We start from the raw sequence: 22,069 nt of genomic DNA on the forward strand, positions 1-22,069 counted from the left end.
TTTGTGTGGTAATAGATCTGGACAAAGTTCAGCTTGACTGGAGTGTGTTTTTGGTTTGGAAATAATAGTTTTGAACTTATGAGTTACATTTGTGCGAGTGCAACACATGCTCCCGATCCTTACTGATGAAATAAATCATGTGAGTGGCCACATTCCCCAGATCTGTTTTTCAGCTCTTACAATCACACTGACTGACCACCTATTGACTCTGTGCTCATAACCCTCAGCATGTGACTTCCATGGGCTGACAGATCAGTTCGGTGTACATGGGGGAAGATATACACAGCCTCCCACTGTCACAATGACATAGCTGCCATTCATTTTGAACAGATGACAAAGGCATATTTGAGTTTTACCTCTTTAGCAAACACAGCACAATATAAACATTGCTTGGTCGCTTAACAATAGACAGTCAAGAGGTTCTGTGGCTTCTCTCATTCTTATTCATAATTACACTCACTGATTAAATTTGTGACCTGTGGTGTAGAATTTATCTTTAATAATGCCCTGATAAAGACTGCTGAGGGACACAGATGTATTGTCTCGCACAAACCATCATTTGGAATCTGCATGTCCTAGATGAGATGGAGACCTATCAGCTTGTAAGTTATGCTGGTGTTTGTGGAAGCCTGTTTCTGCCTCAGAGCAAAAAATAAATAAATAAATAAATAAAAAGGTAATTGTGAGCCGAAGTTTAAAATTAAGAAAGAATGTCACTTTCTTTCTCTTAATTGCGACTTTATATTTCAGAGCGTGACTTTATCTCATAAAGTCAAAGTGAGATATAAAATTATATTTTCGTTCAGAAGTTTTGGTTTAGTAAGATAAAAAAAAAAAAAAAAAAAAATATATATATATATATATATATATATATGATCTTCGGGCCCTTAGACGTCACTGCATCACATACAGGAATGCTACTGTAATGGAAATCACAACATGGGTTCAGGAATACTTCCAGAAAACATAGTCGGTGAACACAATCCACCGTCCTATTCGCTGTTGCCGGCTAAAACTCTATAGGTCAAAAAAGAAGCCATATCTAAACATGATCCAGAAGTGCAGGCGTTTTCTCTGGGCCAAGGCTCATTTAAAATGGAATGTGGCAAAGTGGAAAACTGTTCTTTGGTCAGACGAATCAAAATTTGAAGTTCTTTTTGGAAAACTGGGACGCCACATCATCCGGACTAAAGAGGACAAGAACAACCCAAGTAATTATCAGTGCTCAGTTCAGAAGCCTGCATCTCTGATGGTATGGGGTTGCATGAGTGTGTGTGGCATGGGCAGCTTACACATCTGGAAAGGCACCATCAATGCTGAAAGGTATATCCAAGTTCTAGAACAACATATGCTCCCATCCAGACGTTGTCTCTTTCAGGGAGGACCTTGCATTTTCCAACATGACAATGCCAGACCACATACTGCATCAATTACAACATCATGGCTGCATAGAAGAAGGATCTGGGTACTGAAATGGCCAGCCTGCAGTCCAGATCTTTCACCCATAGAAAACATTTGGCACATCATAAAGAGGAAGATGCGACAAAGAAGACCTAAGACAGTTGAGCAACTAGAAACCTGTATTAGACAAGAATGGGACAACATTCCTATTCCTAAACTTGAGCATCTTGTCTCCTCAGTCCCCAGACGTTTGCAGACTGTTATAAAAAGAAGAGGGGATGCCACACAGTGGTAAACATGGCCATGTCCCAACTTTTTTGAGATGTGTTGATGCCATTAAATTTAAAATCAACTTATTTTTCCCTTAAAATTATACATTTTCTCAGTTTAAACATTTGATATGTTATCTATGTTGTATTCTGAATAAAATATTGAAATTTGAAACTTCCACATCATTGCATTCTGTTTTTATTCACAATTTGTACAGTGTCCCAACTTTTTTGGAATCGGGTTTGTACTTTTGAACGCTAGTGCACATTGTATAATATGAAGTCATAAATTCCTTTTAATATGTTTTTTTTACTCTGAGGTGGAAACAGGCTTTCATCGCTGCTTCATCCTCCACTAGCTAAAGATCTCGCAGGGCTCTTTGCAAACAGCATTTAAAGTCATATCATTTGTGACTTGATACACAATAAACTGAATTTATTAGTGGCATCTAAATCTTGTTGAAACCATTTTGCTCTGCTAATTAAACACAGAGCCATTGCCCCTGTGACAGTGCAGATTCATTTCTGCTCTTTAATATCTCTCTCTCCAGGCTCAATGCCTGTCATGGTCCAGTGAGTAAATAATCAGCCCCTGTTGTTTGTTCTCCTATAGTGCACTTAATTTAATTGTATAATGGCCTTTAACCAGTGTTTTATTTACTCTGTTGACAGGTCTCTTGGAGAGCAGCATGCGCCTGAAGCCTCATGAGGCTCAGAGTTACAGGAAGAAAGCTCTGTGGGTGTCCTGGATTTCCATTGTGGTGACGCTCATCCTGGCTGTGGCAGGTTTCAGTAAGTTCATGGTGATGCTTTTTCTGGCTGTGGCAGGCAGCCTTCAGGATGTTCAGCTAGTTTCAGTTAGAGCTAGTCTCAATCACCTACAGACTGCCCACAGTCTGTTCACCAACTGTCTGATACATATTGCACACAAGACTAATATATAAAATACTACTTTCTCAGTCTGGCAAACTCCAGTCTGATTAGCTGACTAAATTATGATTATTCTTATTATACATTTTCTGTACAACTGTTCGCAGTGATGCCCCAAAATTAAGTGGAATCTAAGTGGGCCGTTCTTGGCCAAAATAAGCTGCAATGTGGACCGGACCTTATGCTGTTGAGTCAAAGCCCTGGCTATGTGAGACATCCATCAGGATGGGCAGCTAGTTGAGACTAGAGCTGGCAGAGCCAGTCTTCAGTAAATTCAAGTATAGTACAGAACTGACTACTGTGGCCAGGATAGGCAGTAAGAATTGTTGGCACAGCTGAGTTATAGTTCTTAAATGTTTTAGGTTTTCCTAGTAGTTGGGATGTGTTTTGGTAATTAATTACAGAAAACTTGTATTCCATTACTGTATATTGATCATGTTAGTGGTAATCCATGTGAAGTAGTATATGATCTGTGTAGGTCATTGTTGTAACAAGTAATGAATGAAAACTCTCCTCTTGATAAATGAAGATAAATATTTTCATGATAAAGATTTAGTGTAATGTACGTGTTTCCTGCCATAGTAGAACTAAACACATATTTGTTTTTTTCTGGTCAGGTAGAAAACAGACACAGTTATATGAGTATATAAACAAACAAACAAATAAAATAAAATAGTATATAATAAAAAAATATATAATATACAATAAAGTAACTGAACAACTGTAATGATATAGCATATAAAGTTTCTGTTAAACCTACCACATAGTGGGCAAACATTCAAAAATGAAATTCATCATAAATTATTCAAAACTGTATCAAATTTATGAACAAATTTTATTTTGCCAATATAACATATATATATATATATATATATATATATATATATGTTTTGCCTACTTATGTTTCAGCAGTGTTGCAGAAGACAGTTTTGTCAGGTGAAAACTTTAAATGAAGACAGCAGCACCTCTGCTGCTATTTAAAGCTGATGTGTGTAATTGATCCGATGTCTCATAGAGACAACTAGTAAACCATTCAGAGATTCAATTTCCCATGCTGTGGCACAACATTGCTTGGCTTTCTTTTTAAGAAATTTCACTTTGTGTTGTAAACATTATATATAAAAACCTAATATGCACAATTGCACAAAGTTTTGTAATTTTTCACTCTTTATTTCTTAGGGCCCTATTATACACATGGCGCAATGCGACAGCAGGCGCAACGCAAGTGTTTTTTGCTAGTTTCAGCCCGATGCAGTTATCAATTTCAAACGCCATGTTGTTTAAATAGCAAATGCATTTGCACCTATTTGTGCATCCATGGGCGTGCTGGTCTGAAAACAAGGTGTGTTCAGGTGCATTGTTGGCATGTTGCTATTTTGAGGCAACTGAAATAGACTGCGCTATTGACCAATTGAAACCTGGTCTAAAGTCAATGGCACAATATTTGTTTTGTTATTTAAAGAGTGCGTTAGTAATATGTGCCTATATGAAGGTGCACAACACGTGTGTTATTACACACACAGGGACGTGCAGCAGCACACAAACATGCCAAATATTACAAATTAAAGGATTACAATGTAAAAGATTATTATTGTGTGCATAAAGATAAAAATGCTTTGGTGGAATCTGGGTTGTCCCGTATATGGTCTGCTCGCACGCTTTAATGCATGAGCAGATCCGTTTCCTCGCTAGAGAAGCTTTCAGTTTTTATGCTTGCAAATTCTACCATCTAAATAGCGAATCCGCCATGAGCGTACTTTAGACTTTAGAGCCTACATGTGCCGTGCACTTTAGACTATGCACTTAAATCGTTAAAATAGGGCCCTTAGTATTCATCTCTCCTTTTTTTGTAATAATAGTTTGCATTGTTTCTTTCTAATGTTTTTTCTTGCCTCTGTTGCTTTTAGTTTGTATGACTCTATATACTCTGTAAAGCTGCATTGAAACTAATTATTATGAAAAATTCTGATGTTAGGTAGAAAAAAACATGCTGTTAACTTATTTTGTATGAATGATTTAATTATAATATCATGTGTACAGTTTTCACACACATTAGCTGCCTTTGTAATTTAGTAGGTGGGTCCATCTCAGTGGGTTCAACATATTTGGGGCTTAACTGGTCATAAGATTGAGGCAACGTGCAGTCCAGGAATGTTGCTCATTTTAAAGGTGTAACATATGTGCTGCAGATACTCATTCAAAATGTTGAAGCTCTCTGACACCTACAGTTGATGTGAAGATTTTGTTTCTTTGATGCTTTTTCTGTCTTCACACCATTGATTTAGTAAGCACTAGGATGGAGAGGCCTTTTCAATGCATTTTATCATTAGAATGAATGTGCTTTATATATCATATTTATGCAGTGCTTTTAGAAACACAATATAGAATCTGTCAAATTTTTGATGAATGAATAAAAAGCAGGTCAGTACACTTAAATCAAATCATGATATAGACTAGTATCTGTGAATATTAAACCGCAAAAAAGACTATTTAAATATGAATTCTGCATGTCTGTGTGTCTCTGAAATTAATGGCACAGAAGCGCGGTTTCATTTACCTCATACACACACACGCGCGCACACACACAGGGGTGGATTAAGGTGGTCAGGGGCCCCTAGGCTGATCTTTGTGTGAGGCCCCCACTTAATCATTATGCTTTACTGGAAAAATGTATTTAGTGCCATACATGGTCCACACGCAAATAAGGTTAACTGGCATACACACACATTGAGACAGCCAATACTACAGTTTTTCTTCTACATTCCTTCAACTGGTGGACCACCACAGTAAAAAATTTACCAACACACCACATAAGTAAAATGGGAAATTGAAAATCATAATATATAATATATAATAATATTATATAACCAATATATAATGCATAGCCTAATCAGCGCACGCATAAAACTTGCCACAGCGCACCGGCAAACGTAATTATTATGAATGTGTAACTTAGTGAAAAAACAGACAGAGACTGTCTAAACATTTAAATAATTTATTGATAATGTTTTCTGTTTTCGGCTGCAAAGATGAAGACTACGATGCTGATTCGTCATACACACAGTAGTGGACGCGCCTATATGCATGTTTCATACGGATTACATAATCTGAGAATATGTATTTTCCAGTTGAATTGATTCGATTAAAAGTAGACATTTCAATCTTTCTATAGATATATTTCTTGTGTCTGTGTGGGAAGTACGGTTCATGTTTGTTATGTGCTCAAGTTCACAGAGACGGCAGAACACGCATCCTCATTATTTTCATTTTACAAAAGCACAGCGTTTTCTGTTATTGTGAGTTTACAGAAATAAAAGTAGACCCTTTACAGTTTGTTTTACTCTTATCTGTATGACCAAAATGAGTATTTTAAGTGATCGCACCGGCGCCTCCATGTCATGCAGTGAGCAAGCTTTCCACACAAACACTTGGATATACACCTAATAATAGCGCACATTTATCTAGGACTAGGCTAACATTAGCTACTACTTACATGTTTCAAGTGATAAGCCATATTTGAGGTTGATGAACGATAGGTGAATGTTTAGATTTCCTGGCGTTAACGATCTCCCCCTCACGAACTGCCTGACTTCACCACTTCTGTCTTGATGTATCCAATGCCTTTAAGTATCAAGCCAATTTTGGGATTTTTTTCAGTATATCTTGTTCACATTGTTCTTTTAACCTTTGTATTTTCCATTTTTTTGTGCTCCACTATTGTAATTTCTTTCGGACATTTTGCCGAAATGCCGTCTAGCAATAGCAGTAAATGAAAATGATTGACATGATTTGATCAGCAGCTGAATGCAAAATAACTTATTTATTTTCTTATGGGCCATTGAGGGTCTTTTTTTGTTCGCGCTGAAGTAAATTTAAAATGATTAAAAAAAAATAGTCTGGCCAATCCGGGGCCTCTAGGCTGCAGCCTAGGCAAGCCTGTGCATTAATCCGCGCCTGCACACACACCCACACACACACACACTGAAGCACATGTGACACTCGCAGTGTTTTCATCCTCTGTCGCCTCACTATATGTGGACATGAACACAAAAAAATTCATCTCCAGAGTCACTCTGAGTCAGTTAATCAGCATTTTACCACTTCGTTTGAGAAAATCTATCATCATACACCATAAACACACAGAAACTCAAAGCTCTTGGTAACATGTCAAAATAAAAGTTTGATTTAACTTGACGGAAACATATTACTATTGTGCAGTAGAATTTATATATGTTTCAATGTAATAATAATTCTAACACTAATAGACCTATGATAATAATAATAAATTATTAAAACTATATTTTTAAGGAACAATCTCAGTTTTTTTTTTTCATGTTTTAATTTTAACAGTAAAGCTCTGTTGTGCAGCTCTTTGTTTTACAAATTTTAATTTCATGATTAAAAGATAAATTAAAATACGCAACAGAATTTCTGTAAAAACAAAACATTTCATAAAAATACATTTTTTAATTAATACATTTTTTTTTTAAGAATTCAATTAATTAGACATTCTTTTTGATTATTAAAATGTAATTAAATCATTAGAATGGAATCCAGAAAAAGAATTTGCTCAAAATAAAACAGAATATGAGGGAAAAAATAAAACATTTATTATAGGGCCCTAAAAAATTTAATTTTTTTGTTAAACTTCTAATAAATTGTTGGTAAACTGGATAAGTTTCATTATTTAAATTAATTAGACATGCTTTTTGATTATTAAAATTTAATTTAACCATTAAAATAGAGTACAAAAAAAATAAAAATGGGAAAAAATGGAATCCAGAAAAATTTAAAACGGAACAAACAGAATTTGGAAAAAAATAAAACAGAATTTGGAAAAAATAAAACAGATTTAATAGGGCAATGACTCCCCCAGCTGAGTCTTGGTTTCTGCCAAGGTCTCTTCTTCATTCTAACCATCTTTGTAAATTCTTTCTTAGAATTTTTGCCATTGTCTCAATTACTAAAGATTGTAAGGCATTTTCTATGTAAAGCTGCTTTGGAACAATATGTCAATATGCGCAGGCAAAGAAATTGTCTAAAGACGTGAGCTCAGAGAGATGAAGATTTATTGTACGGCCCTGAAATGAAGGAGAAGAGCAATTACTCATCCCCATAGCTTTTACGATTTATAATACAGCCATCATTCACCTTCACCTTACAAACAGACACACGACACCCTACTTACATATGCACATCATTATGTCATCCCTGTCTATTTGTAATCATTATTTCGTAATATGATGGTTAATGGAGAAGAGGAAGTTGGCATTTGACCCATACAAAGCAGACAGTCTGTTAATCACGAGTTGTCCTCAGCAATAAAGCATATGGTTGTTGGACATTTAACATGACAATAGTAACTATGTTGTCGGAGCCTGTGAACTTCCCAAAAGCTACTAAATCTGTTTTAAATTCAATATCGACTGTGTCTTCAATTTGTATCAGTCAATTTTCTCTGCCTCCGTAGCCTTCATTTGTGTAAAACCCATGGCTCATCTGTTCACGAGCAGTCTGTAATTCTGAATGTCTCCTGCTGAAACAGCTTGTTTTACTTGTCTGTGTTTTGTAAGACATAATAATGTGGCATGTGGCAGCAGTCACTACACTGTCACTCTTATCATACAGTCACACTCTCACTGTAAAAAATCCTTCTTCACTGAACAGACATCATGACTTGTGATGCCAGTGGTGTGGGGCTTGTGACTGTCTTTGGATTCTTAGAAGAAGAACACCCAGCATTGTTTTTGTGGTTTGGCCTGAATACTTCCATTTTTCCAGATATTTCATGCAAGTGAATTGGGAAATCATATGACACGCTGCTGAATATGAAAACATCCTTACAGTAACTCATGGGAAAATATAAAATTAAAACTATGTTCAAGCAATGCATCTTATTTGAAAGCTCAGAGATTTTTTTGAGACTTACAGCAGGAACTGGCTGCTCACTCTACTAACTTTATATTCAGTGCTAGTCAAGATATTCTCTAGTCTCCAAACTCGGTCCTGGAGGGCCACTGTCCTGCAGAGTTTAGCTCCAACCCCAAATAAACACACCTGAACCAGCTTATTAAGGTCTAATTAGGCATACTAGAAACTTCCAGACAGGTGTGTTGAGGCAAGTTGGAGCTAAACTCTGCAGGACAGTGGCACTCCAGGACAGACTTTGGACACACCTGCTCTAGTGGAACATTTTAGCAAATGTAAAAGGGTTAGTTCACCCAAAAATGAAAATTCTGTCATTAATTACCCTCATGTTGTTCCACACCTGTAAGACTTTCATTCATCTTTGGAACAAAAATTAAGATATTTCTGATAAAATCCGATGACTTAAGCCGAGTTCAGACTGCACGATTTTCAAAGTAGTCGGGTCACTGTTCTTTTCACACTGCATGACTATCTTGGCCAGAATTCAGTCGCTGTTGTGTTCACACTGCACGAATCGATGGATCGGCGACAGAAGGTTTCACACTGCATGACTATCTTGGCCAGCATTCAGTCGCTGCTGTGTTCGCACTGCACGATGGATCAAGGACAGAAGGTTTCACACTGCATGACTTTACAATAGGAAGAATCGCCGACAATTCTGTCTGGCACACAAACTACATTTCACAACTAAACATACGCGAGATGTGACAAGGAAACAACATGATATCACGAGTGTAAGACCGGAGTTCTCATGTGAGACTGGGATTATTATTTATAATGGTAGCCCGCAAGAAGCTTGCAATACGAATTGCCTGTGCACTGATTTGCAGTGAAAACAAGAAAAAGAAAAGAAGAATATGAAACTCTTTCTGAAACTAAGCCATGCTTGCTGATATTGTGGTCTCCTCCCCGAACTCCCCGCTGCTCTGTATCTTGCTCATTGCTCATTGGCTGTCAGTCACTTTTCACACAGCAGGATTTTGAATCGCTGACAGGTCCAGTTATTTAATATGCTAAATATCTCCCGGGCGTCTGCGACTCGTCGGCGATTCTCTCAGATCGCGTCTTTACTCATTCACACTGCGTGATTGTCACTCGTGTGCACCGATTTGCCTGTGATTTCGGGCATTTGTCGGCTATTTCTCAACCTGTCGGCGAGCCAAAATCGGGGCTTAAATCGTTCAGTCTGAACTCTGCTTTAGTGATGATTTGCTGTTTAATAATAATTTGAAACGTAGCAAACTGTCAGCTCTAGTAGTAATGAAAAGATTTATCTTGAACTCTGTCATGGATACTAGCATGTATAAAACTTAATTAAACAATTTAATAATCAATTAAAAAATTCTTTATTCCTGTATGATATTATGCTGTACCCACTTTGGACCAGTTGTTTGGAAAATGGATGGATGGATGGATGATTCAGCTGTGGGCGCCATCTTATGGCGAGATGCGGGAATTCATTCACCGCGACCATCATGGTGCACCATGGCTATTCTTTAGCCATTTAGCGTATATCGTTGTACAATTGTTATTGTGGTGTATTGTGGGATTAAATAAGTGCACTTAATAATGCCCACTATGGTTTCAGACACAGCCTAGGTCACACTGGCAAACAGGAACAGGGAAAACAGAACCAAAACACCATGAAACTCAACCAGAACAGATCATACATGTTACAACAACAGCTTTGTGTGATGAACAGACTTGTTGTTATTCACTGATAATCTTCTTGTGAGCTGTATTGATCGTTGTGGATCATTGGTCAATGAACTGACCTTGAGAACTGAATTGGTAAAAAAATAATTCAGAATGTTTTAGTGAATTGGAACAGTGATTCATTAAAAAGACTCAAAAGAAAGATATTTTTCAAGACTTCTCTTATGAACATCCCAAAGAAACTGTGAGTGTGAGTAAATTATGAAATGTTTTTATTTTGGTTAAACCTTTTAAGGAAAGTATCAAGTAAAAAAAAATAAAAAATCTGAAATCATGCTATGTTCTTTGTAATTAACACATTATTTGAAACATTTTTTCATGATTTAATTGATCCTTTAAGCTAGACATCTATACACTACAGAAGAATAAAGCCCCTTGTTCTGCTTAAATGTCTAATTTGTTTTCATATATTTTAATGAGAGCTGGAAAACTCTTATCTAGGGCAGAATTTCTGTGAAAAAGTTTTAAGTCTTACTTAATGTGCTCATTTTAGATTCAGTGTAATTATATATATGATGTTTCCCATAAGGAAATTAGTCTCCACTCCAGTCTTGCTCAGTAGTTCATCTGAATTGAGTAGCAAGAAAATGATTTATTATCATGCACTTAACATATGATATGTGTGGCAGCCTTTAAAAATGATTAAAGCTAAACAATGATTTTCATTGGCAGTTAGATAGAAATGATCAACCTGCAGATGTCATGCATTGTTTAATATTTGTGCAGTTGTTTCGATCATGCTGCGTAATTGATTTACGCTATCAATGAAACGCTTCTGCCTTCAACATTGGCCAGGTAGCTTTACTTCCATAAGATGGCTGATGGAGTGTTAAGCAAGATTTATCTACATTTCCATGTCTTATTAGCTCCACCACCAAATTACTTTTTGCAATGCAATGCACCTTCATCAAAAGAGCTAAATATTTTATCAGTCATTGTCATGAGTAGTGGTTTGGTATGGTGCCTGTAATATATAGGCTATCGTTGTTCCTGGTAGACATGCTTTTCTGGCTCTGGTTAAAAAAAAAATTATATTCAATGTCACTTTTATATGATTTTTAGAATATTAAATATTTTGCAACATCTCAAGTTAATTTCAACCACCTTAAAGGGTTAGTTCACCCAACAAAGAAAAAATTTTGTCATTAAATACCCACCCATTTCGTTCCAAAGCTTTATCTTCAGAACACAAATGAAGATATTTTTGATGAAATCCGAGAGCTTTTCTGATCCCCCATAGACAGCAACGTGAAAAGTGCTGCATTACATTTAGATCTATGGCATTATATTTAGATTGTGACATGAAAGGTTGCAGAGATGAACACTGTAGCTAATCACAGACATGTTGTTGAGCGCATGAAAGCAGTGATCTCCTCATTGCAACTCAATTTCTGTTCAGTAACAAATGCTTTCATTGTCACTAACAGTGCAAACGCGATATAACTAAGAGATTCGCTGAAAAGAAGTGGAGTTTTGGCGCGTATCCAGGACTCAGTCACTGTTAAACTTGTGCTGTTTGATTGACAGCTCCAGCGATTGCAAAGGGAGCTTTCTTTGATTGCTATCTTAATCTGTTATTTAAACAGTGATGAAGTTATATAATTTTCATCCCATAGTCACTGGTTTGATTTACTGATACATAGACAAAGAACATCTGACCGAACATGAATCATTACATATCAGATCAAGCATTAGAATTAACAGTTACTTACATGTTGTTGCATTACTGTCAAGTTCATATCAGAAAAATCTGTTCGCAAAACCTGCGCAGAAATGCGATTGATTTACCAAAGAATCCACAGGAAATGTACCGAAATAAATAAAGCTCAACTGAGACATTCACATTGTTGAAAATAACTATATTCCTATTATAAGGATCATTTGAAAGGTAATGTTATTTTTGTCCTCATCTCACTAACACACCAGTAGGCGTGGCTAATGTTGCAATGATGAAGTAGGCTTTGATTTCTTCTGTGGAGGCGGCGTTTCACCTATCACATTCCAGGTCGTTCGCTAGGCCTGGTGTCAATAAAAGCTTTTATTGGACTAACAAGGAAGTTTTGAGTTCTAAAACTTACAGGAAATTCTTATAGTACGATGACCTCATATATATCAAAAGCTCAAGGAAAAGATTATTTCTCAATTCATGACCCCTTTAACCAAGTTGTAGCTTGTAGTAATGGTTAAGGGCATAGCAACATATAGCCTAGTAGTATCAGCAACACACCCCAATTTAAATCTGGATTTTTTCAGTGGCTCAATGCCAAATGAGCTCAGAAAATATTTGCCTTTTATGCAAATTATTGTGTCTATTTTTCCTTTAGTGTCATACATTAGCTGTAAAAATCAGAAAGCAGTTTTTAAAAAGAATAGATCACTCAAAATCTAAGTTAATCTAAGTTATCTAAGATAACAAACTAATATTTTACATGAACTGGGCTTATAGTAAAAAAAAAAAAAACATTGACATGAGACAACATTAATGTCAAAGAAGGAATGTGGCGCTCATGGAAATTCAGTATTCTAGTACAAGTCATAATATGTGGAATAATAAGTAGATCCCTGAGATTTCCTTTTAATTAAGCCCTTCCAGTGTGGACCCATGTTGCTTGGTACCAAAATAACACTGAATGTGAGAAAAGATAATGGTGAGTCATTAGCTTGTCGTTTCAGCCTTTTTAGTGAACTAACATGTTGTGCTGTATCGCTGCAGCAGTCACCGTACTTTCAACCTCATTAGTGTCTTATTCCATTTCAATTTTGTTACTTACAAAGATTGAATATCTTATGATGACTTCACATTTCAAATGGGATTGTAGGCAACATCAGATCCATATTTAACATTGTTTAATTGAACTGTCATTTAGCCAACTGAAGCCAAGTTCTCCAGATACATACAGCGCTGGTCAGAGTTAATTAGGGTTATAAAAACAGTGTGTGTGAAATATAATATCCCCCATTAGAGCATCTTCAATAAGAGGTTGTTGGGTCTTGTTTGAGTGCTGTATCTTTACACTGGGACTGTCTTCATCAACCTTGTCCTGACATGCACTACAGCTATTAGTTTCACACTGCAATGGATTATATCCATGTACGCAGTGCCAAAAGACAGAGAAGATTTATTCACTGCAGTTGAACTTTATTCCCAGCTGTCTGTCTTTATTCCTGTCCTGCTGACAGGCATCTTATATCAAGTTCAACCAAGCATTCAGGAGAACATTTTCACGTCAGATGCATTGCGAGTACTTTAACTAATGCTATCCATGTTGCTCTCTTCAGTTACTCACATATAAGCCCAGCTGTTTGTAAATCATTAGGCACTCTCTTTCACTTGTGAATCATCACTGAGATGTGACATCACGACATCACCTTTAAAAGAACCGTGGTTGGTGACATTTTCGGTGCAGAAACACATTTCACCTAAAGTCACACCCCATTTTTTGCACGTACTGAATGTTCTTCTCACCTTATCAACACATTGCGCTGCCTGAGGCCGGTTTTACGCCGCAAGCGTAAACAGGGCGTAAGCAGTGCATTATTTTTTTCAGTGTCCAAGTGAACAGATTAGCCGCTTGAATTAACCCTTAGGGGACTAAGCCCTTTTTGGTCTGTTTTCTCTATTTTTACATTTCGGCTTATAAACCATATGTAATGATGATGGACCACCATGTATTTGGTATCAATGGTTTCAGAAGACCCTAAGCTACAATAAGCATGCATGCAATATGTTTATAAAGGAAGTATGAGTGAAAAATTGTACAATAAACTAGAGAATTTCAAAAACGAAAATGAGATTTTTCTCATTTATTACTGAAAATCCTACCTCACATAACAATAGTGAAAAGTTTTTGACCCAAAAATATATTTTTCTAACCCTTTTCTTGACAGAAATGGGTTAATGTTCAATCAAATGTGTAAAGAACAGTTAAATAATTAACTTTATTTACAAACAGTCCTAGGCGTTTTTTTATTTTTGGGACTAAGCCCTTTTTGGTCTGTTTTCTCTATTTTTATATTTGGGCTTATAAATCATATGTAAAGGAGATGGAACACCCTGTGTTTGGTATCTATGGATTCAGAAGACCCTAAGCTACCATAAGCATGCATGTAATGTGTTTAGAAAGGAAGTATGAGTGAAAGAAAATGTACAGTAAACTAGAGAATTTCAAAAACGAAAATTAGATTTTTGTCATTACTGAAAATCACACATCACAGAATATAGGACAAAAATATATATATTTTTCAAACTCTTTGCTTGACAGAAATGTGTTATTGTTTAATCAAATGTGTAAAGAACAATTAAATAATTAACTTTTTTTTACAAACAGCCTAGGCATGCAAGTGAGCAAAGCGAGGCCTATCCATCGGTGTAAAAGCTGTCTGCTCCAGATTTCTCCTCGTCACTTTCCAGTAATTGTTCCAGAGCTTGTTCTGCCGTAAATCTTTTACTGCTTGCCATTTTAATAAAACAAATCTGTAATAATGCTATATCTCTCTCGAATTTATCTCTTTGTGCTCGCTAATACTCAGATCGCTCTCTGTAACACTCCGATCGCTTTCTGCTTTCTCCACCTGATGCTGATTCTCCGATCGCTTATTGATTACACCCGGCTGCCGGTCTTTTACTATAGGCCAGTGAGCTTTTACAAGGCTACAGCAGAGCTACAGAGTCCTCTGAATGGCTAGAATACATCATGGTAACCTTCCTCTGATTGGGTTAGAAAAATATTCCTACCAGCGGCAATTTTTACATTGGTTGTTGCGTGTTGAATCTGCCTAACATAATCGTTTTCATTGGCCTGTTTACGCAGTGGTATTGCGCAATAACGGAAGCAAGTTTAATATAAAACGCTGTTTTCAGTGGAATCTGAGGAAGATGGCAAAAAAGACCGCATCTCTCTAGCATTAATAGTTTTTGAGATAACTACACATTTGTAAAAGTATGCCATTTTGGGCGGTACCGCCCAATCCGTCCCTCAAGGGTTAAAGCCACAGCGCATTGTTCTTTATCAAAATGTACCTGACTAACATGAAAAATAACACATTTCACATTTCACCATTTCACAGTCACCATATGACATTCAAGAGCTGTGAAAAACTAAATAAAATACACAAAAACAAATCACTGCCAGGAGTTTTTGCCCAAACTTCAAAGGCCTGTATAAATTATTAAAACTAGAGGCATATCTTAACTTTAAAGGTACAATGTGTAAAATTTTTGCAGCAAAATATCCAAAAACCACTAGGCTAGTGTTATATATTTTGTCCAGCTGATTACTAACAATATCTCTAATGTTTTCAACTACTTGTAAATCATGAGAAAATTCCCATTCTAAACAGTGACACGGGGCAGTGCAGTCGCCTGTCAATGATGTCAGTTACCCTTTGTTACCGCCTTTACTGACGTAGAAACCACAAGACAACAGTGCCGTGGACAAATGCGGAAGTAGTGTCTAGCGTCCAGCAAACCACTAGCTTGCTTCAAGCAGTTCCTTATTTACCTCTTGCACGTTTTATGGTGGATTGTGTTACTTATTTATGGAACATAATTACTGTTTACCATCTGCCGCTGGTTCTGTCGACAAGGACAGCTCCCGTAAACTCATGACCGGAAAAGCAGAAGCGGCGTCGGCGACTGTGTCATAGTAAAAGTCCCGCTGCTCGTGAGGCGTGTGTTGATCAATCGCTCCAGCTCCTCGTTCAGCTCCCACAACACTCGGTCCTGCTCTGCTTCATACTACAATAACGTTAATAATCGCATCCACGAACATGAGTTCTTCCAGACTCCAATCCCTATTCTTTTGCACCGTCCGTTGAGATGGAGACCACATGTCCCAAGTTTCCGCTCTAAAACTTGGCTTCATCAAACTACGCCTTTGTTTTGAATAGGCTTCTAGTGACCTCTAGCGGAAAAAAAAAATCACAAATTGTACCTTTAAGATTACTTTTATCATGTAAACTAACTATATCTGCAGCATGTTAGATGCATATGTGTGTGGGACAGTGTGAACAAGGTCACATCGTAGCAGAGTATGCTGCCCATAAATCAAAGCACATGACAGACAGTGGTTGGAGAAGAACACCGGAAAATGTGACTGAATGGATGATACTTGTCTGTATTTACAATACACAAGCCGCGGTTCTGCTGTGTGCAACAAATGCTGCCAGTGTGAAAGCACAATGGGCGAGTGCTGCTCCCGCTCTCATATGCACATCTTCTGCGCTGCCTCCGCACTGCTTGCGCATCCAGTGTGAAACAGGCATGAGACTGTTTTGACCATGTTGTTATAAGATGATGATGATGATCATTATTTATTGTTTTGTCCTAGATTTGTCATCACTGCTGTTGTAAGCTGAGTATATAATGCTATTGTCCCTCTGCAGGACCTGCTTAAAACATCAAGAAAGGGTTGGCTAAATGAGTTGCATGTATTGTACTGGCCCTGTAACCTGAGCAGGGCACTGCAGACGTCTGCCGTTCTGCTCCATTAGGAACCTGTCTAAACACATTAAGTCTCGGTGTTGAGTTATCCTTCGAGTCCATTTACCGACATCACAAAATTGTTTTCTGATAATGGAACCAGTGTCCTGCTGCTAGGGTTTATGGGACACATCATCAATCACTGTGAAACTATACCTGAATGACTTGGGAAGCTCTTTCTTTCTTTCTTTCTTTCTTTCTTTCTTTCTTTCTTTCTTTCTTTCTTTCTTTCTTTCTTTCTTTCTTTCTTTCTTTCTTTCTTTCTTTCTTTCTTTCTTTCTTTCTTTCTTTCTTTCTTTCTCACAAACATAATGTCTACTGAATATGCATGTGACGGTATCAAATTTTCATGTTGTGATAATTGCTGAAGCTTTTATCACATTATACAGTATTATCACAATATAGAAATAAGTTGCAAAAAAAGTGTTGTCATAGTGTAACAGGTTTAAGAACTCTTTCTTATTACAAAAAGAACTCTGAACATTTAAATACAATAATGCAGTGCACAAAAATGTATAAAGAAAATGTTTCAAACAGATTAAACTGCAAAAGAATTATAAAGAACAACAGGTAACACTTACAATAACGTCTCGTTATTTAATGTTAGTTAATGCATTAACTAAGATTAAGAATGAGCAATAGCTACAGTTAATGTTAACTGATCCGTTTTAGCTCAGATTCATTAAATAATAGTCACAACTTTTGATTTTAGTAATTATTAAACATTAACTAAGAAATAAACTAGGGATGCACCGATATGAATTTTTGGGGCCGAGACCAATACCGATATTAGCAAACAATTATTGGCCGATACTGATACCGATATTTGTCACTTCCTCTCTTATTTGAAATTTTGTCATTAAAATAGATAGTATTTTGATCATGTTTTAAATAAGCAAAATTCAAAAACACCTACATCAAATATAATAACAGGTTTATTGCTGCATCATCAAATAATTTTTAATGAGCATGGACTGGATCCATTTAACATTCAGCAGGCCTACATAAAGACAGCAGAACAAAGATACAATAAACAGTGCTTTTTAGGTAGGTTTAATAGTTTTCAGGTACTAGAATAAAGTAAACAAATGTAAAATAGCACTGCATATTCTTCACTGTATAAATTAAATATACAATATAAATAATGCTTCTTTATTGTAACAGACTTTATTGTGATTAATCTTCTAATTTGTTTTTGTGTACATTTTAATATTTTTTGTAAGTTTAAATATGTATGAGATCTGCACATCTCCTTTGCTAAGGCGGGACTCTTATTTTGACGGGTCTTCTCATCTACGGAGCTTTAATACAGCTAATGGAGAGCATGCAGTTCTTCAGTTATTTTGCTGATTTAAAGTTGTCCGTTTATTAATCAAAAAGTCATAAGATCTGTATGTATTTGTTCACTGTTAGTTGTAATTAGTGTTTTGAGTAATTCGCTGTATGTTGATGATAATGCAATGGAGAGAGAGAGTTTAATGCACATTTCTTGTACTCTGTATTGTTTAGCTTTTGTGGTGATTTTATTAGAGTGAAAACGGACAAAATAAACTTTTTAAAACATCAGTAAAGGTTTGGTCATAATTCGGATGGGGTCTGCTACACTTATGAAAGTTAATACAGCATACAGCAGTGTTGTGCATTTTATACGGTTGATGGGGAAAGTTTTCTTAAAATGTATTATAAAAGTTTGAATAATTCGTAATAAATAATTATCCATGGTATTTTGAAGTGCCCGCGATAATATTTTGCATATTCATTATCGTGATATATCGTATTACTGAATATCTTGTAAGCTGGGAGTTTTCTGAAAGCTCCCAGATGTACCACGTGGTTGCTGTACCACCTGACCGCTGTAGATTGATTTATTAGGTGTTGATAGTGGTGCCATGGAAACGCATAATTCCCAGTCCAAGGACCAAAAGGACGTGAACAGCTCCGAATATAACGTCACGTGTTGTCATTTCAAGATTCCGGTAAATACGAGTATTACAGATATTGTTAGAATTCAGTGCCATCAGTCAGTTCCTATATTCCTCCAGAATGTTCTTCTGGTCTATGTGTTCACATTGTTTAGCGCAAAGGTAGTAAATATCACCTAGTGGACTTCTGCTGTCCATGGTCCTGAATTCCCCCTGGCTAGTGCAGTTTAGTAAGCCTAGACTGAGGTTGAATATTTTTGTTTCAAGTAATGCTGCACATTAAGTAGCTGCACTACTATAAGTTTTAAATTATAGTAGCCTATGAAAACAAAAAAACATTAGTACTGTTACCTTAAACAAATGGTGGTTAAATATAACTAAATATATGATTTAGGAATGCATGAAAGGACACCATATTTAACACTAGGACATTACAGTCTATTTCACCTGAACTCCTGTACTGCTGATGTTAAAATATGGACAGGAACAGCTGCTCCTCTGAAAGCTTGTTGTCATGGCCTCAGACATGTGTTCACGAAGCCTACAGCACACAAACACGCACTGAGCAAGTGTTCCTAAAGCATGTCAGCTCATCAGGTCAGCTTTCAACCTGAGAGGAAGTTAGATTTTCAATGTTAAAAAATAATTTCTTCTGTCTTTAATATATAGCCAGCTATAGATAAGCTAATCATATGACTCCCTATCAAAGTGTACTGTAACTCTGTGGTGTTGTCAGCATTACCTACTTGTTTGAGCATTCCTTCCAGCTTGACTTAACCAATGACATGAGTTTTGGACAGAACTATGTGCTTGGTTGACCAAAGGCAGACTTGGTGTGTTATGTAATCTGCAGTTTTTTTACAATTCTGTTTAATGATGTTATTTAGTTCAGAAATTACTCACTATATTACTAGAGTCCTAAAGCCCTTCAAGTTCACCATAACGAATTACATGTCAAAATTTTTCACTTTTTTAAATAATAAAAAAGATTAATTTTAAAATGTATTTTAAAGTGATTAAATATTTATCTAGAGATGTAATTATAGTTTCCGCTGTGCCACAGTCTATAGGTCACCATAGAGGCTTTTGAGTAATATGAAACATGCAGGTCCTATCTATTTAAACAGGGCTGGTAAACTAATTCGTTTTTGTAAATGTTTTGTCCACTATCTCTCAGTTAGCAGCGACCATTAAATGAATTTGTTCATTCTTATTTTAGACATGCAATAAAAATCACAAGCTTCAGCTGTCAAGTATTTATTAATTCATTAAACACAGTAACATTTTCTTTTTTTTTTTTTTTCAAAAAATATTTTACATCTTCGTGACGTTTATTATTCTTTTCAGTCCTGCAGAATTCATTCAGTTGTGCAGTCAGCCGAACACCATTGGGGTGTTTACGTGAGCGTAAACTGGGGATCAGATATGTCTGTGGGCATGCCAATCCTGTCACATGCTTCACACGCATGGCATTAAATCTAAAGGCCTTGAAATACAAACTATAAAATTGCCTTAAAAACACTCTGTATCTCAGTCTGGCATGTCCTGAAGCCTATATCAATATAAATTTCTTAGCCTTCTGCAGCAGAAAGCAGGTGCGGCGCTCTTCCTGTTAACAAACGGCAGCCAAGCAAATCTGCTCGACTGGCCATATTGGCTGAGAGTCTCTGGTCTCAAGGGGCTCCTGGAAGCCGAGCTCAGACGTGAGCTGCATGTGCTGTGAGTGTGACCTCAATAAATCAACCTAGATTAGGGCTCTGGAACCTGGATGCCGTACCACAGAGGAGGCGTGTCGGACGTGTGGCGGGTCCCACAAGAGGGAATACCTGGAATCTGTGAATAATGCTGGGAATAAGGGGAATTCTTTCTTGATGTAGGGTATAAAAGAGATTTATCAAGCGTGTTCAAATAACTAATAATCAGTAATTACAGAAAAAAGTTGCATTTTGATTTAAATGTCACGTTTTCTATTACATAAAGTTATTTAAATGTATTAAATTTTGAACTGATATAAATCTCAGTATAATATAATCTCAATTCATAATAATGATAATTACAATAATAATATAATTTTCAAGAGTTTTATTCAGTACATGGAATGACTAAAAAGGTAGCTAAATAGGCTTTTTAATTTAATAACATTATTATTAATTATTATTAATTGAGATTTTATTATATTGAGATTAATATATATATCAGTTCATAATTATTTGCATTGTTTAATGACTTAAAATAAATCTAAAGTGTCATGTAAAATTCTAATCTGACATTATAAGCAAGCTAAAGTGTAGTGGTTTGTAGTTATGTGAAATGCAGACATATACACTTGCAACTTTTTTCATGTTTGCTAAGCCTAGGCTAAATGAATGTGTGTAATGCAGTGTGTAATTTCTTGTTGTGGATAAACACATCAATTTTAAAGTCATACTTTTCCTCCAGCTCCCAGCTGCACACAAATATAAATATACACAGTCAAGTCACTGGGGTAATAAGTCACTGATATACTGCTTCTGTATTTGCTGTGTTTATTTGTCTTTTGACTAAAGGTCTTAGCAGTACAACTATTCTGTTGAAGTACAATGATTCTGTGAAAAAGTGCCTTAGTTGCAAAGTGCCTTAATCCTTCTGGAATAATATTGCTAATACTGCAAATGTGTTTGCAAATGCTGTTTTCCCCCTCTGATTCAATTAGTACTTTTTTTTCTTTCTAATAAGACCTGTGGTTGTTTGGTTATTTTTGTTTGTGGTGAGCGTGTTTCAAGAAATCATGTTATATGAAACATATTTTAAATAACAGCAAGTTGTTAGACCTTCCAGGTATACATTTAAGCTTCTTTATTCAATGCTAGTCTCACCCGCAGAGCACATGACTTTAACTGCCTGCACCATACGATGATCATATTTCATATGAAGCCTAAACTCCACTGTTTCTCAAATCAAATTCTCTTAATTTGATGGCAGCGCTGGTGAGTCGCACTGAGGGGTGGAGGTGCAGTAAACTCCACTCTGCATGTGGCAAATGGCCCAGCACTGTAGGCTGTGAATTATTAAAGACAACATATTGCAGCAGAGCTGAGGAAGAGCATTGTTGTGATAGCCAGGGTCCCCTAACGTGGCTGTTACGTGAGGTCGAGGAATTTGCATTCATTTGCATTGGAATTGTTAATTATGTCCTTCGCAGATATACATAGACTCTCTTATGAGGTAAATGTTGATTATTCACATAGGCCTGGCTCAGTCACTATCCTTACTCAAAGATATTAAGAGCGTGTTATATATTGATATTCCTTTAAGTCCATCGATTCTTTCAAAGTGTCACTTTCTCAGGTGCTCCTGAAATTGATTTCAAATAGATTACAGTAGAATTAGTGAGACACTGACTGTTGATTTACCCATTCTATTAGTAATATACTGGATTTCCA

The 22,069-nt window shown here is 36.3% G+C and overlaps 1 protein-coding gene across 1 annotated transcript in view; it reads left to right on the forward strand.

The window, feature by feature from the left end:
- tmem163a (transmembrane protein 163a) overlaps window positions 1-22,069 on the forward strand; it is a 44,034-nt gene that overhangs the window by 4,545 nt on the left and 17,420 nt on the right. Inside the window, exon 2 of the mRNA XM_067410438.1 lies at window positions 2,343-2,462. Coding sequence (XP_067266539.1) covers window positions 2,343-2,462 — 120 coding nt within the window. The remainder of the gene's footprint in view (window positions 1-2,342; window positions 2,463-22,069) is intronic.

Source organism: Chanodichthys erythropterus, chromosome 14 (genome assembly GCF_024489055.1).
Source record: "Chanodichthys erythropterus isolate Z2021 chromosome 14, ASM2448905v1, whole genome shotgun sequence".
Taxonomy (NCBI): Eukaryota; Metazoa; Chordata; class Actinopteri; order Cypriniformes; family Xenocyprididae; genus Chanodichthys; species Chanodichthys erythropterus.